At 49.6% G+C, this 17,534-nt stretch overlaps 1 protein-coding gene and 1 non-coding gene across 3 annotated transcripts in view; both read right to left on the bottom strand.

Annotated features, from left to right (window-relative positions):
* The window catches only part of LOC144128371 (paired box protein Pax-6-like), an 82,823-nt gene that overhangs the window by 16,686 nt on the left and 48,603 nt on the right, over positions 1-17,534 (bottom strand). For both annotated transcript variants that reach the window (XM_077661731.1, XM_077661732.1), the window contains 2 exons: positions 17,181-17,361; positions 4,859-5,123 (listed from right to left, as the gene is read on the bottom strand). In XM_077661731.1, the coding sequence (XP_077517857.1) occupies positions 4,859-5,123; positions 17,181-17,361 (446 nt within the window). The remainder of the gene's footprint in view (positions 1-4,858; positions 5,124-17,180; positions 17,362-17,534) is intronic.
* On the bottom strand, positions 8,607-8,678 carry TRNAS-GCU (transfer RNA serine (anticodon GCU)). The gene has a single exon. It is a non-coding gene; the product is annotated as a tRNA-Ser (tRNA).

Genomic DNA, 17,534 nt, shown 5'->3' with positions numbered 1-17,534 from the left:
AATTAGTGTCATTTATTTCTTCGTTTGTGCACACTTCTTATAGACTCCCCGAAAACTGCACGCACTGTGAGAGTCGCAAAAAATTATCACTCTATACGCTATTCTGCAATGGAACCAAAGCTCACTTTCCCTTAGGGCAGCGCAGATGTCACGCGAATAAGTTAGCTTTCTGCACTAAACACTAGGTGACGCATGTAGAATAACACGGCAAGAAGTGTGAATGCACATTTACATTATACATCTTTATGAAGTGCGTCACTATTTAGCTAGCTACCGTAGCCTGCATGCGCAACACAGCCTCAGTGCGATCGCGTTCCGTGTCCGCTAAAGCGCCGAGTTTGGCTAGTTGGTCGGTCGACATTTCAGACACCTTAACTAGCGCGAAAAGGCTTATGGAGCTGTCAGTGTCCGTGAATTTTTGCGCTAGTTAAGATGAATCAAAAGTTTCGTGCACGGTATGCTGAAACGTGCTTCGGATAGTTGCTAGTCTACCATTCCTGGCACCACCGCTGCCTGCAGAAGCTAAATGGGTATAAAAAGTAAATCATTAAAATTAAATCGCGCAGAGAAAGTGCCCACCATAAACGGCAACAGCAGTGGTACATGTATAGAGCGCAGGAACGGTATGTGCTATCATTAGGGCTCATGAGCCGAAAGCGTTCGGCGAATGCCTTCGCTTCGTTGGTCGTGATTATTGTGTTTGCCATGGCTAGCGTCGTCACTGAGCGCATCGCCGCACGCAAAACTTTGACGTGTGGCAGCCCGTACGCAAGACTCCGGTGCTGTGCAGAAAAGCACTCTCGCTGCACCACATGCAGTGAGATTTTCATCAGTGGAACGCTGCCTGCACATAGCGCAACAAACGTAACGCGAGCTTTCAAAACCTGTTCTCAACAGGCCAAAGAGGAGGTGTTTCAATATCTGCGTGCGGTGTAAACGATGGAAAGGTCCATAGCAAAAGTCTCTTTCCGCAAGTGCCGCACGTTGTTCGCACAGCCGGGTCCGCATTCTATCCCTTTCCACTTAACATTTTGAGTTTCTGAGCATGCGTTAAGTGGCTTTGTCCAATGTAGTAATGCTCAGGGCGACGTACAAGTAGCTTGTGGCGGTGTACTGAAAGCGGGGACGCGTCCATACGCGCCAAATAGTCATTTACAGGAAGTCTAAAGCTTATTGTTCATATTTGAAAAATCACAGCGCGGAAAACGGGGACTTCAAGGGTAGAAAACACTGGACAAGCGCTGACTCTCAACTAAAGTTTAATCACAGCAAACAGGCAAATATAAGCGAACAGGCAACAACCAAACATCATGCATCAGCAACTCGCCCGCCTTGCTACCTTATTATTCAGCCTACACTCGTAGAAAACAAAAAAAAAATCTCGCGCTTGTCCAGGAAGTTGTAACGAGGCTCAGTAAATATAGCAGGCGTGACCGTCAAAACTCGCAGATTTTCTTTTGTTGTTTATTGTAAAAACTGATCCCACACCAAGCGAACATTTTTTTTTTATCTGATCACGTGACAACTACACTCTACGCTCAGTGTGTTTCTTTTTTTTTTTGTAGGAACCCAGAATCCATGTTCCAACAACGTCCGAACAGAGCACACAAGTTCGTGCAAATCCAAAATTTCGCGTCAGACGTGCACAAAAACTGAGTTCGCGGAAAATTTCTTACTACGTAAACCAGGATAAACCAAGTGTGAGGACAGCCGAGCGCCGTTAATTTTACTGCCAGTTATCTTACACCACTTTTGCCCGGCGTCGCGTCAGGATGACTACCTAAAAAACTACATCGCCTTACAGTTTACGACTTTGTGACTACACCCTCCTTGTTGCGGGCCCCTATATTTCGATGATGATAATCAGTTCCCATTATTTTTCTGCGAGAAACCAGTACTGCGCCCCACGCATTTGAAACGAACTGTAAGGTAAAATGATTAAAGAGCATAGGAATTTTAAGCAATGCTTACGAACATAAAGCGCTGATCCAAAAGTGAGCGCCAACACACAATTTCACACCATCAATATCGCACGCGAGGAAGAAGGCTCCATTGGTCGAGAAAGACACGATGGTCATGGTAGCTGCGACACCTGTATATGCATTAATAAGCTGCTTTTGGTTCACTTAACTGGGCGGCTTCGTGGTTCCCCCTAGCGGCGGAGGCACAAAGCGGCCATACGTGCATGCAAGCACACACTCATAGTGCATATACGCACCAGCGACCTCTTTCCGCGACACAAATGGCCAGAGGAAAGCGGTAATAATCCCACTTTTTGTAAACCGTGTTTGAGGCTGTAGCTTACTCGCATCGCACTGTGCAGTTCGGCGGCATTTATTGTTGAGTTCTTCATAATTTTCCCCCATATTGTTAAGGCGAAAAGGGCAACGTATACTGTATAGTATTACGAACTTCTCTCTCTTTTTTTCAGTCAATATCTTCCGCGGCATTGCTTCGCTTGTTATTTTTTTTTATTCCGTTAAAGCCAGTACAGGCTTTTTTCAAGTGCACGGAAGACCAGCGTATATATCGGCCCGCTCAAAGCCGTCGCTTAAAGCTTCCTGCTTAGAGCGGAAAGCCGTGACAAAGGCGCCCCCTCTGCGATGCGGTCAAACCGGAAACGACCTGCTTATCCGCAGGTTAAACCGCCGCACTAAACGTTTATGTAGATCGCTAATACGCAACCGAACACATCCGCGCGATTTTTGCAAGCCGTTGGTGTGAACACGCCCAAACTTCGTACACAAAGTAGGCAGGGCGTTGCTTGAATTAGCGATATTTTTTCAGTGAAGTTTACGACTATAACAGTACCTCGGGGTAGTCAACCTCTCTAAAACTAACAAAAAAAAGTTCATTAAGAGGAAACAGTCGTGCTCTTAACCGAATGAAGTCTAATCAGTAGTCCGCAATATAACAAGCCATCCTTGGAATAGGTTACGGTAGGCTATAGAGTGTGCACGCGAGTGCGCGATTACTCTTTTCAAATGGTAAACCAAGCACCATGCATCGAAACCACGTATACCATACAGCCAAACAAGCCGCGCTTCAGATAGCGAGCATCCGCGCATTGCAGCTGCTGAGTAAATTGCAAGAACAAAAAAATTAAGAGCAATACGCGCAGTTAGGGGCGTGCGAATAGTAAGTTTATCCAAACCGAATCGAATAAGGATAGTGTAGCTTCGCTTCCGAGTCGAATACGAATGGTGTAGCTAAAACCTGAATCGACTACGAATATTCGCTACTTGCCCGAATATTCGTACAGAATGAGCAATAAAGTGAAACACTGAAGCGCCAGAGGTGGCGCTGCTGTACGGACGGTGCTATAAGTTTCAAGCTTTCACAGTTAAAGCTACAGCTGCTGAAAGACGCAACATTAATGTCCACACACAGGTCGCGACATGAAGTCACTGTATACGTTCTAAACACGAATACGCCTATATGGGAGTAAAAAGGCAGTAAGCTTTCCTCTAGCGCATTACTTTTTATAAAAGGGTTGCGCTAGAAGAGTGTTTACTCCATTTTTACACATTTCTGTTTAGAGTGCGTAATAACCCTAAGACTGTCAAGTTATAAGTATAGGAAAATTACCATTTGCACGGTTTGGTCAAAGACTCTTTTCCCAAGAGTTTCACCTTAGAAGAGCCGAGCTCCAGGCCGGAGAAAACCCATTAGAAAACTGGTGGGTACCCCTGCGGAACTATAGAGCCACACCGCAGGAAATAAGACATACGTATGAGCCATGACCTCCGACAGCGAGCATCAAGGCAGGGTTTTGGTGAACCTGCCTGAGTCCTGCCGCGTCTTCCAGTCTTAGAGGCCATGTACAAGCATTATGCACGCTGCCACACATATGGACCGCGTCATGGCGCTGAACCCTTCATCCCGTTCATACTTTCCGCGAAAGGATGGTGCACGGCATCGGTGTGGTCCGTTTTTGGAACAGCCGTCGAGGAAAAATACGGCAGGGCCTTTATCGAACCTCCTATTATTCGAAAACAATTCGAAAAGTCGAGAGCATAATCAACTCGTTTCGAACAATTTTTAAAACACACTATTTGATTCATTCGAATAATCGAATAGAAGGATATTTGTCTCACTATTAGAAATTTTCGAATGGTCGCTCGCCCCCTACACGTAGTGAAATAAACCTCGACATCAATTGCCATACGTTGGAGGCTATAGAGGTGAAAATGGTGATCTGTCGCACATATGTTTACTTCAAAGACGTTGCAGAGCGTATAGCCTTCGACTAAATTCGTTCAACGCGTATTTCCTTCGCCGCTTGCTTCGTGTCACTCTCAAGTAACCCGCAAACGATATGCCATGTACAGTCGGGGACAAAAGTCTGTGGGTCACGTGTTCCTCAACCCAAGCCGATAGCTCTGCTATTAGCTAGATGCTGAAGACGACACTTGTTGAGGTGAAAGTCAAACTTTTTTTTTTCTTTCACCTCCACAAGTGTAGTCTTTAGGCGCCGGCTAATAGCAAAGCTATGGGCTCCGTTTGAGGAACACGTGGCCCACGGACTTTTGTTCCCGACTGTACGGCACACGGTGCGCACGCGATTTCGCTCAGCTGCACAAAACACCCGAACGTGGCTTTGCGCATGAGCAATGGCTCCGCAGCCCAGTCGCCTGGTCGCTGTTGTTTAGGGGCGTACGGCAACGAAGATGTAGACGTCGCGCCATCCAACCTGGGACAGGCGCCATTTATCACACGAAAAGAGAGGCCACGTGTTGAAAGAGTTCGTCTCTGAAATGAAACCGCGCACTTCACAACTCGTTGACCACACGTTGACCGCTCGTCGACCACTGCGCGGCTCGTTGAGCAATGACAGACAGCCAGACGTGCGACTCACCGGCGGCGGCGGCCTTGGCGTGCTGCGCGTGTAGCGTGGTGGACGCAGCAGCGGCGGCCGCGACGGCCGCGGCCAGCGGTCCGGCCCCCTGCTGGGTGGGCTGGGTGGGCGTGGTGGTGGGCTGCCAGGGGCCCCAGCACGCGGCCGATCCCAGCGGGGAGGCCCCGCTCAGCACGCGCAGCTTGTCGTACACTCCCTGCACGGCAGCCTGTTGCTGCTCCTTCTGGGCGGCCAGGTTGCGCAGCACACGGTTGATGGACGACACCTGCGTCGGGGACACGGGGTCGCCGATGATCCTTCCGGGAGCCCGGGCTAGAACTGTGCGGGCCTCGCACGGGACACGGCTCGCTCTGTACACGGGGCACGGAGCAATACTATACAGGAGGTGAAACTCCCGTCTGCGCGAGCGAGCGCAGGCGACCAGATAAAGTCACAATTGTATGCAGCGACGGGGGCCCATGCAGCGACGAGGGCCCATGCAGTAACGGCGCCTTGCGGCGCCTCGTAGAAGCAGCAGAAAAAAAAAAATGCAGCGCCCGGGCAGGCGGCGCGCGCTCAAAGCAGACGACAAGCAGACGACACGGGTGTTTGCTTCAGCGGGCACGCCGTGACGTTGTATTTCAGTAGTTTCTTTCCAGGCCGCCAGGCGCCGCCAGCAGGATAATGGCGCCGCGGGCTTGTGACCTTTTCTGGTCGCCGCATACGGCGGAGTTTCCACTCCTTAGTCTTCCTCCGTGACACAGGGATACAGCACTCGCATGTCACTGCAAACCTGAGAGCTAGTCCCGATAAAGCTGCTGGTATGCGCAGATTTTGATCCCCACCTGGATTCACAAGCGCACGCGAAGGGCCGGTTTCATTCACCCCATACCGGGCGCCCATAGCAGGATCGGGTTCTGGGTATCCTGTTGGCTGCTGGCTGTGCCAGTTGCCCGGACATTTCCGCTTGCGCTCTAAGCATTCCTCCGCGCACTGCCATCGAACCATACTCGACATTTGGCCGTCCGCGTTTACTGGACGGCTCCTGTGGATGCGAGAATGGTTCGACCGTCGTATGACCCTGGAACAGTAAACGTCTATCTTGCGAATATGCTCAGGCCGGTGACTTACTACACCTAGAATATGAGCAGGTCCGTTCCCGTGGCATCTGAAGCGAGGAGTGGTGAGCGAATGTGCCAGACTGTATACTTACACGTGCATGCATAGGCTTACCGTGAACCCATTCGTTACACACGTAAAGTTTCAGAGTTTGCGCTGGCTCGTTTAGCTGGTTATAGGTCGTATTTATCTTTCTTGCGGGTACAGGCTTTTTCCCGCTTATTTTAGAGTTAGATGGACTGACTCGTCCTCACAGAGCTCTCTAGCAGAGTCAACCGTCAATAGGTTTCACAGCAGTGCTGCTGTAGTCGTTAACTGGTACAGTGGAAGTGTCAAGTGGGCAGAGTGGGGTATAGTAGAAGTGCATTTTTTCATTGGTAACGGTATTTCCACCGGCTTCTATATACATTCACGGGCATTATCATCAGCAGGGATTTTTTTTTTTTTGTAGGACACATATACCACTGTCACTGACCTCCAGCTACCTTTGCATGGCTGTGGCCATCCAAGCTGAGGCAACTTTCTGAACATCACCACTCCACTTTAATGTGTACCACCCACGAAATCATTTTTCTTACCGTATAGTACTCTGTCGCTCAATTACATCAACGAGTGCCCGTTCTCGGCATCATGAGTCGGGCCCAAATCCGCTTCTCCATGTTTAATTTCAGACTACATACATCACCAGTTTTTCCCTAATCCCCGCTGCACCCCTTCTCCCTCTTGGCTTTACACATCGATCGATTTTCTCCCCATTGCTGGAGGCACTGTCTTTAACCTCCTTTCAAGCTGTCTCGGTAGCCTCCAAGATTCGACCATGCATTTCCGGGTCTTTTCATTCAACCCAGGACGAGAAACTTGTATGATTGCGTACAGCTGCAGCTGCAGAAGTGAAAGAAGAAGCTACCTGTGGCCACAGCTGTACCACATATATGCATAGCTACGGTAGAAATACTCCAGAATGTGCTCCATCCAACTATAATAATTAGCAACTATTAGCATTCCCCCTATCCTCTCTTCCTGTCCCCTCACCTCTTTCATTTCATTTCTCCATTCTGCCTGCTATCCTTTATTTCCGCTGCCCCAGCTCAGGTGCTTCAGTATCGATGGCAGAGGCCGGGGCTAGGAAAAATCTTTTCCTTTCTTTCTATTATTATTTTAATAAAAAACCACTTACTACTACTACCAACTATCGCTCTAATAAGGGTAGGAACAGTCCAATAATTGCATGTCTTTTCTTGAATATTGACCAGCTGCAGTTTATCACCTTTAAGTGCGCCAACCAGGGGAACTTCACCTCAGAGGAATATGTGTCCCCATTCAGGATGGCTTTCCATTCATCATTTCTTTCACCAGTGACTCACAAAAATGATAGCTTTCCACAAAACAGTCATTAAAGAAAATGCTTTCCTTCACACGATGCTAACCATGCGATCCAGCAATAAACTAAATTGCAATGAAACTGCGTGAAAACACTTCTCTAACATAAAAAAAACTTGTGTGAACAGTAAACGCGTTCCATTTGCGGTGCAGAGCAAGATGAGGCCGCTACAGTAAACGACAAGTTTCTGAACGAAAGGAAAATCTGAATAGCTGATATGGTTGTGTAGGAGCAGCCTCTAAGCACCTCCAAAGCGGCGATAATGTGCAGGTGCTCATAACTGGTGGATATTATCTCTCATGATTCGAAAGTACGTGTTCAAGGTATTAACATAAGCGCTAACTACTTCCAACGCATCACTACTTGCCGTAAGCCATTGTTAAACATGGCTCAATTTTCTTTATAGAAGTTTTCAAGCTCAACGCAATCGTTCTTCTGTGACTTCCCGAGCGTAATGATCAGAAGCAGAGACATATCTTTGCATACGTGCCTGCTGTCATCCTTTCCATAAATTTGCAAGCTCATTTTATGGACGACCCATCAGTGCTGTACAGTCCCTGTGTATCTTACCTCGTGCACTCAAGCTTCCTCCGTACCTTGGTTACGCAATGCACTCGTTAGCACGGATATTTCCAACACAGTGGAAATGCCTTCTCGTAATGCCTGTCGGTACTATATGTAAGGGTTTGTTACATTATACGCATTTCTCTAATAAATGGATCGATGGCCGCGGAGCCTGCGCCCCACTTCTCTTACATTATTTTGGTCAGAATTATAACATTTCGCACAACTGTTATTCTTATCGGATCTATGACATGGTTGTCACCGATACAGTCGAGTGCATTCATTTCGGAAATCAGCATTTTCCAGACCCTCGTTGTTTATAACACCCAATGGTCCCCTGGTTTCATTGGCAAATCTCTTTATTAAAGGTCTCGTACACAATCTGTGGTGTCTTTGACGTGATGTTTCATCTTAGCATTCTTTCATGTGCCTGAAGCACTCAGTGCTCGTAATAAGCCATTTTTTACAGGTTTCTTCATTACAACGCCAATCTTTATTTCAGAAGTGTTAATTCATTTGATGGCAAGGTCACGTGGTTTGTCATGGTTTATGGTTTACGAGGGTTTAACGTCCCAAAGCGACTCAGGCTATGAGAGACGCCGTAGTGAAGGGCTCCGGAAATTTCGACCACCTGGGGTTATTTAACGTGCACTGACATCGCACAGTACTCGGGCCTCTAGAATTTCGCCTCCATTGAAATTCGACCGCCGCGGCCGGGATCGAACCCGGGTCTTTCGGGCCAGCAGCCGAGCGCCATAACCACTCAGCCACCGCGGCGGCTTACGTGGTTTATCAGTTGTGTATGCTATAACAACGAACTGAATCAAGCTATACAATATATTCTGACCGGTATTGAAATTCTAACACCAAAGTGTGTTTAATGTGCAGGCTATATGTACAATTTTCGTCAAAAATATGCAGCCCCAGGGGTGTGCTTCCAAACCATGCAGCGGGGCTCTTAAGCTCATTTGACGGTCCTAAGCTTGGGAGGGCTGAGGACTTAAGTTCCTCCCGCCTTCGTGAGATTAGGGACCCTGAGTACGCAAGAAGAGCCGCACTGCAGGGCTCAGAAGCACACCCCCTGGGCTGTATACTTTTGACAAAGACTGTACAATCTAGATACACATGAAGAAGGTGTAGGCAGCAGTTGTTCTTAACCAATAACCTTATTTCACAATCACGATTACCAAAGCCTAGTTTACAACAACTGCATATTTCTAACCCCGTTGGCACCTGTACAGCTAGATCCGCTGTGAAAGAGAACACATTATTCGCATTCAACTAATGATAGCAAGTCTTTAAACGGGGCTAGTTGGTCATACATCTTGCGCAAGTCGCAGCATCTGGCAACCTAGCAGCGCATTGCTCCAGACATAAATGTGAACCGATGTTTAATAGAACATCGGTTCTTTTAGGATCAAGGAACCAGGTCACACGGGAGCTATATATGGGAGGCCTTTTCAATGGCTTTGATCAACTAATGATTATTGCGTATGCATGAGTGAAAAGCTCACTTTATTTTTCATTCTATTTGTAGCTTTCCCCTCGACAGATAATGTCCGCGAAGCATTTTCAAATTGAAGTGCATAAGTAGCGATCAAATTTGTTCTTGGGTGCAAAAATAAATGGCCTTTCCATTTCATATCTGAGCCATAATAGCTATCAGCACAATGCTACAGAGCCTATGTGTTATACCAGTGCTGACAGTCAGCTTTCCATCTGAATTACAGTAATATCATACCGAACTGGACTAACACACGGTGGCCATTTACATGGTTAAAGCGACGCATCCAAGACTGGATTCCTTCTCTTCTTGCTTTTTTGCGTGCAGATGTTCAGCGTTGATTTAACGCGACTTTCAAAATAATGCGGCAGCAAATTAGTCAACAGTGACCAACCTGGTGACACTTGCCTGTTGTGTGGTTACTTAGTCACGAGAAACAAATGACTTCCAGTTAATTAGCCTGCATGCATAATTGCTTCCTACAAGTTAGGAACTCTTGCTAGAGGCAGCATCATTTATTGGTGCTGCTACTATGGGCAGCTTAGTAAAGCATATTTAATTTTGGTGGTGCTCGTAACTAGGCTTTACTAAAATAGTTAGTAATGGTGACAGGCCAAAAGCTCGTGCTTGCTACTGGGTTTTCTTTATGAGGTCAGTTATGAGTACTAGCTCTCGGACCTTAAAAACGATTACTACCATTCCGTTTACTACCTGCAGTTACTAATAGCTAGCATTATATGTGACAAGCATTTAGTATGTTTGCCTTAGTAAGTAACAATACTTTTTTTTTAAGTGCCCTACAACGCCGCGCAAAATCTGCTCTGCGAAACCAACGTGCACTGCCAAAAGGTTCTTCCTCATTGCACTCATTTGCACAGTGCCGATATCATAACATGTGTAGTCGGCTGTGCATATACAGGCCGAAGCGATGTGAAAGGTCACGCTTTATGTTATCAATAATTTATCTCCAAATTTGAGGGAGGAATATACTTTTTTAAATGTAATTTTTCTCCCAGAAGCATGACCCCTTTCATACACTTCGAAGCTGAACCCAGCTAGATGCAAAAATAAATAAATAAATAAATAAATAAATAAATAAATAAATAAATAAATAAATAAATAAATAAATAAATAAATGTAGTTCTTAAGTGCATGCAAGCCGCCGCGGTGGCTCAGTGGTTATGGCACTCGGCTGCTGACCCAAAAGACGCGGGTTCGATCCGGGCCATGGCGGTCCCATTTCGATGGACCCGAAATATTAAAGGCTCGTGTACTGTGGTATATGTCAGTGCACGTTAAAGAGCCGCAGGTAATCTAAATTATCTGAAGCCCTCCACTACTCCGTCCCTCATATCCCGAGTCCCTTTGGGACGTTAAACACCTTAAACCAAACCAAACGGCATGCAAAATGTTCCCTTTGTAAGATGGAGTTTATTTGGAGAAATTTCCGAACGGGAGCAGGGCCAACAGTAGTCCAAGATCAGCCAGTCCAGCCAGGAGCGCGCACTATAGTGCGCACTATAGTGGCGGTGGTCATAAGGCTCGCTCATATCCCCGTCTTCTGCTTTACACCTTGTATATTGGCCATGCGAATATCGGCGCTATTCACGCGCAGGCGCCTGCGCTTAAAGAAATTCATCGACGCGCTGCTAAGACAGCGACGGCGGTGAGCAGGCCTAATCTATGCAAATAAGCGCGCGAGAAAGTTGCCACTTCTCACGCCGAGTCACGACCCGGCACATTGCGCTGCGTCCGCCTCTGAACGTGTGTTCGCCTACGCGCAAGACGCCTCGCGCCAGGAACGGGCGATGATGCATCGGGTCTCCAGACGGAAGCCGATTCCATCGGGGCAAGTTGGCCGCGCTGCTGGCTCTGATGACGACACCTCCGTGCTTGTACGCGTATACGCCTCAAGGCAACGAATTGTGAAACCTCGCCCGTCTCCTCATAACGCCTCCGTCTGACGGCGGTGGCTACGTAGAGCCGCAACGTCTCTCTTTATTCCTTTTCCGGAACAGCAGTTCACGTGGGACAAGGGAGAGTAACACGTAGTCCATGGCGTACGAGTGGCGTTGAAAGTAAGTAAACGGGGCGCAGTTCTGAGAACAAGATACACTGGCGACAGACCTTCGTAAATTCAGGAAGCTGGTTATACCTGTGCCGAAATGTGCATGTGTCCATGCGCGCATGTATGAACGCACCTGCACGCCAGAGTACTATGATACATACCCTTCCCAATATTCCATGACACCCGCGCAATTGCATCGCGGGAGAATGTTCAATTTAGATACGACACGACACGCGCGCCGTAAAAGCTCTCCATAAGTCTTGTGAGTGAAGCTTAATGATGTAAACTCTAGCTGCATCGCGAAACAAAAGCTCCGTTGAGCTTTTCGCTGTAATCCGGGTGGCAGCACAGCTGCATCATGGGAGCGCGTTTTGTGTACTTTCGGAGTGACTGACGCACTAACCGAAGCAGCTCTGTATCATCCGTAACGATATGGGCACGACGGCTGGAACGTCCGACTTATCGCGAGTAAAGGTCCGGACTTAAACGTGAGTGCTATGGCAACCTAAAGGAAGCGACTTGGGCAACACATATATATAAACATGTGAGGAGCTTTATCGGCCCCAACAGCTCCGATACGCGCGTGTCTACAGCTCTTCGACATGCGTACGTTTGAGCCAACGGTGATCTGAAGCCCTTGGTATACGTGTCTGCAAGCTGTCCTATATATTTTATACCGGCCCGCTCACACAACGCGCCGAAGTGAATTTTCTCTACGTAACCTTTGATTCACATGGCACCCAAGAATCTGGTCTGGCTTGTTAGCCACAAGAGATGAACGTTTTTAATGAGCCATAGCTTCACGTGATTAGCGGCACGGTGGCTCATGGCCAATGCAGCGAGTTAATGAGTATAGGTTTCGACCTCGACCACGGCGGCCGCATTTCGGTCGAGGCAAAATGTAAATACGGTCGCGTGCTGAGATGTCGTAACACGTTTTTAACCGCAGGTGTCGAAATTGACCTCCTGGGCTCAACTATACGGAGCACCTTGGAGCCCCACGCGTTGCTCTGGCACATAAGAACCCATTGGCCACTAACCTTCACGTTGTGTTTTCAAATTTAGTTTTCGATGTAAAAGTTGCATGAAAGAAGCAGCAGTTCAGACCGGCAGCGAAACGGATCACGCCAATCTGAGTCATGTTCCTTATTTTCTGTCCGCTTCACTGCCTTCGATTCCTGCTAGCACACACTCTTCTAGGTAAACAGCCCAACGTCAATGCGCACTGCCCTGCGGGCACTCATTTCATCGTGAGGAGACATAATTTCGCCTCGAGCGGCCGGTGACGCAGCGAGCTGGACGTCGTTACACAGTGTGATACGCGTACGTGCGTCCATCTACACAGTGTTGCAAAAAGAAAAACAGTTCAGCGGCATTTCCTTCACCGCGAGCGACGTCGGCTCGCCGACGGCGGCGCTACGGTTCGCGTCGCACAATCAATCTCGGCGCGGCGGCGGCGACCAAGGCTTCTTTTTCCCCGAAACGCCACTGCCCCGAAATCCCGCCGCGCTAACGAGGAGGAGAAAGCTTGTTACGAGGGCGCAGCTTGTCACAAACAGCCCCCGAGTGATGCAAACTCATATGCACACGCGCACACACAAAGAAACGTTTGCACGCACCGACGAACACTGCTGGCTTAAATCCTCGCGGCTATCGCTGCGCGGTAGGCGCCAGGCAGGGACGGACGACGCTGCCGGTCGGAGCCCGCCGCGCGCTTGTAATTTATGCTCCGCGTTATGAGTCGGGGATCGCCTCGTTTCGCGCACTCTGCGGACGGGGCTAGTCTTAAAGCGCCCCGGCACGCGCGCAAGGCCTGCGTGGTCGGCTCAGTATCGGCTCTGTCCTGAAGCAGTTCTATGCAGGAGGAGCGAAGACCGAGTAGTGGTATGCTATACCGTGCTCAGCAATCACCGGCGGTGACCGCAGCATAGGCCGCGCACTTGTAAACAATGCATTGCCCGGCACTACGCAAGCAGTCCGCAAGTTGAAAGCCGCAGTCACGGAGCGCAACCATGAACGAGACAATGGCGAGCGCACCTGAACGTTGCGACACGCAGAGTCTGCGTGGTCGTTCACGAAAGAACGAAGTGTGCATCCTTCAGAGCACCCATTTATACTCGTCGGTCACGTGAGCAGTGCTAGCTTCCAAACGCATCGTTACTGTTATGTGAAACGCCGTTTTCACTTAGAGTTGGAGCCGCATTGCAGGACTCCTATCTAGCTGTCCGATTTTTCCGAAGTGCTGCACGCAACTAATGTAAGCACCGAGAAAAACAACAAGAGGAGGAGGAGGGGGGGGGGGGGGGGGTAAAGCGCATGCCAGGCAGGCATCGGGTGTCGAGCTGCTGGCGGCAGTGCCGAGCGCCTGCCACGCAGGAAAGCAGAGAACGAAGCAAGCGCACACGGCCGCCCAACCCGCACTGCGGAGCAGTGCAGGCCGCGTATAGCCGTCGCCTAGGCAGCTTCGCCACCGCCACCGCCGCCCCTCCCAACCCCCCCCCCCCCCCTTCCTCCTCCCCCAGGCTTCCTTCTCGGTCCTGCCGTCACCGCGCGTTGGGTCGGGCTGGCGCCACATCGCAACCAATTTTCCGCGCTGCTAAAGACAGGAGCGGATTAACGCTTTGCCGTCGCCCGACGCCGCCGCGGCCCTCGTGCCCCGGGGGAGAATTCGGCGGCGGCTGCTGCAGCCGCGAGGGAGGAGATACGAGGAGCCTTCTTCTTACATCCCCCCCCCCCCTCCTCTTCCATCCCTCCGCTCTTTCTCCATACTTCGAGATGGGATGCGCACGTGCGCGCTTGCTGGCTTGCGCGTCTCCCGCCTGGAGAGAGAGAGAGGATCCGACGACGCATGCCCCGCCGCCCCGGGGTGCGTGCCCGAGCCATGAATGGATGGGGAACACCCGGAGATATGGTATGATTCGCTCGTTTGCGGCCGAAAAATGGGCCGAAAAGAAGCGGGCGACGACGAAATAGGTTCCCGGCTCGCGTGTTTATCGTCGCGCCTCGTTTCCACGCGCTTTCTTTCTTCCTTTCTCTTTCGCTCTCTCTGTGTCCTTCCCCTATCTTACGCCAATACACCGGCCGTTTGTGCGTGGAGAGCGCGCCAGGGTATCACCGGTCCCTCAGTTGCTACAACGACGGCCGACCAGCACTCAACAGCCGAAGACCTATTCACAAGCGGACTCCGAAGTGACAGTCACTTCGCTAGCTTCCAAGTTGCCTACGTCGTCTATGGTTTATGGGGGTTTAACGTCCCAGTGCGACTCAGGCTATGAGAGACGCCGTAGTGAAGGGCTGCGGAAATTTCGGCCACCTGGGGTTCTTTAACGTGCACTGACATCGCACAGCACACGGGCCTCTAGAATTTCGTCTCCATCGAAATTCGACCGCCGCGGCCGGGATCGAACCCGCGTCATTCGGGCCAGCAGCCGAGCGCCATAACCACTCAGATACCGCGGCGGCTGCCTACGTCGTCTACTCGGTCCGGCCGTAAATAGTCTAACTTCATTTGAAGTTCTCAATATGCACTGCATTCGTGTCAGGGATTAAAGCTTCGTTGACCTGGGAGCTTTTCCTTTTGTCATACCCTGCCAGTCAGACTATAGTAGAGCTCTTACCGACTTCGTCGTTTCCCTATGTACGTATTTTATGCCTGCAACAATCCGCCAGACGTTCTCGACGCATTTAGCGCGTCTACATTCGTTCGCTTCGTCTTGCTAATGTAAAGACTTCTATTTAAATTCTTCCTCAAATATATCCCTCCTGTTCCACCGCGGCAGCATCGTCCCACGCAGATTCAAGATGAGCATCGGTGCAGGCGAAGCGAGGCCGCGCGCACATCGGCTTCTTTCTGCTCGAGCTGCTCGCTCTTCGACAGGCGCACTGACTGCTGCGATGGCGGCGGCGGCTTCTAATGTTCCCGCGAGGATGCGGTCCCGCCTGTGTACGTGTGCCCACGAAGCTGGCAGCACGGCCGTTCCTGAGGGAGCTGAGATAACGCACCGCTGAGGGGCCAGCCTCGTCCGCCACTCTCCCCGCTTATATATGTGGACTGCCAGATAAGGCCGGCTCCTTCCCACCACCGACCTGCCCTGCTCACTGCCTGTCAGTTTCAGGAAGACCCGCCACGGCTATGCCGCATGCGAGGATGCCGGGTGCACGAGCTGTCTATGCAGCGCAGAAAAGGAAAGACATGCACGGAGGGGACATGGTGGACAAAATTACATGCTGTGATGCTATATAGGAAAGAGCGTACGACAGGTTCTTAATCTGACTAATCACATGGGGCAGTTTTGTTAGGCTACTTTCGCAAGAATACATTTATGGGAGCCCTCCACTACGGCAGCTCTTTCTTCCTTTCTTCTTTCACTCCCTCCTTTATCCCTTCCCTGATACTGCGTCATTTCCTTTAATAATAATAATAATAATAATAATAATAATAATAATAATAATAATAATAATAATAATAATAATAATAATAATAATAATAATAATTGGTTTTGGGGGAAAGGAAATGGCGCAGTATCTGTCTCATATATCGTTGGACACCTGAACCGCGCCATAAGGGAAGGGATAAAGGAGGGAGTGAAAGAAGAAAGGAAGAGAGAGGTGCCGTAGTGGAGGGCTCCGGAATAATTTAGGCCACCTGGGGAACTTTAACGTGCACTGACATCGCACAGCACACGGGCGCCTTAGCGTTTTGCCTCCATAAAAACGCAGCCGCGGCGGTCGGGTTCGAACCCGGGAACTCCGGATCAGTAGCCGAGCGCCCTAACCACTGAGCCACCGCGGCGGGTCCATTTCCTTTCCCCAAAAAACCAATTATTATTATTATATTATTCGCTGCACATCTTGAATGCGTAAATAAGTGAAAATGAATATTATTTTTCTTCGGGTGCGAACACACATGGCGTATAAAGCTGGACTCGTTTATCCCGCGCGACGACCGCCCGTTGCGTTCAAATGCGAAGACCTGCTGCGGACACGAGTTCAGATGAACATGACAATAGGTTTTACTTCTTGGTCTCGTCTTTATGACATTTAAACCGAGTTTTTAGTTAGAAACCGATAATTTCTCAGCAATCGACACCACGACCTTGACGAATTATTTGAAAGGCTTGGTGAGAGAACTGAAAGGCATCGAAAGTTCTTATTCGGGTGCCGTGAAGAAAGTATCTATAGCGTAAATACAGCGGAATAATATCTCTTAATCGTGGGTATTTAGTTCAGAAAGGATAACTGTTTCTGCAAAACTTTGCCATATATAAACAGCACCCCGAAGGCCGCTTACATCCGGCACTTTTGGTGCTGAAGACACGGATGTCCGACTGTGACCCTATTTTTCGTATCTTAAAGGGACCCTGAAATGATTTCGATGGTCATATTCTAGTGCCACAAATCTGTACAGATCGTCTCTGTGGGAATTCGGGTCAAATGTGAAAGCTCTGCGGGGACGCTATAATTTAGAAATAATTTTTAAAAATGGCTGCTCAGAGTAGCTCGCAACCAATTAGTGCGACACACCTCACCGCGCGTCCACTACCTGGATGACGTCATTGGGCAGTCTGGGCGAGCCACAAAGACCACCTCTACAGATCTGTTGCACTAGCATATGACCATCGAAATCATTTCAGGGTCCCTTTATATGAAAGGTTCGTGGCAACCTTTAATAAAGATGCATACGCAGAGTGGAGGGCGGGGCACTCACGCTGGGCACGTTGTCACCGGAGCACATGCCCTCGGAGAGGAGCCGGTCCCGAATCTCCCAGGCGAAGATGGACGGGCACTCGCGCTTGAAGGCGGCGATCTTTCCCACCACGTCGGGGGTGGCCACACGCGGCTTGCTGCCGCCGATGGCCCGCGGACGGATTGAGCCCGTCTCGTAGTACCTGCGCACACCGCTTGGGTCAGCCAGCATGTTTGCGACAGAAATTAAGAGAAACCGGAACTGCAAAGACCCTCGAAGGCAGCGTCTATAGAACCCCAACTCTACGAAGTCATCATGAGTAGCATTCTGAGATGGATGCTCCCCAGCTGGAAAACCGGTTCATTGTGAGCTAGG

The sequence above is a fragment of the Amblyomma americanum genome, chromosome 4 (genome assembly GCF_052857255.1).
Source record: "Amblyomma americanum isolate KBUSLIRL-KWMA chromosome 4, ASM5285725v1, whole genome shotgun sequence".
Classification (NCBI taxonomy): Eukaryota; Metazoa; Arthropoda; class Arachnida; order Ixodida; family Ixodidae; genus Amblyomma; species Amblyomma americanum.
This window is presented reverse-complemented; position numbering and strand designations above follow the sequence as displayed.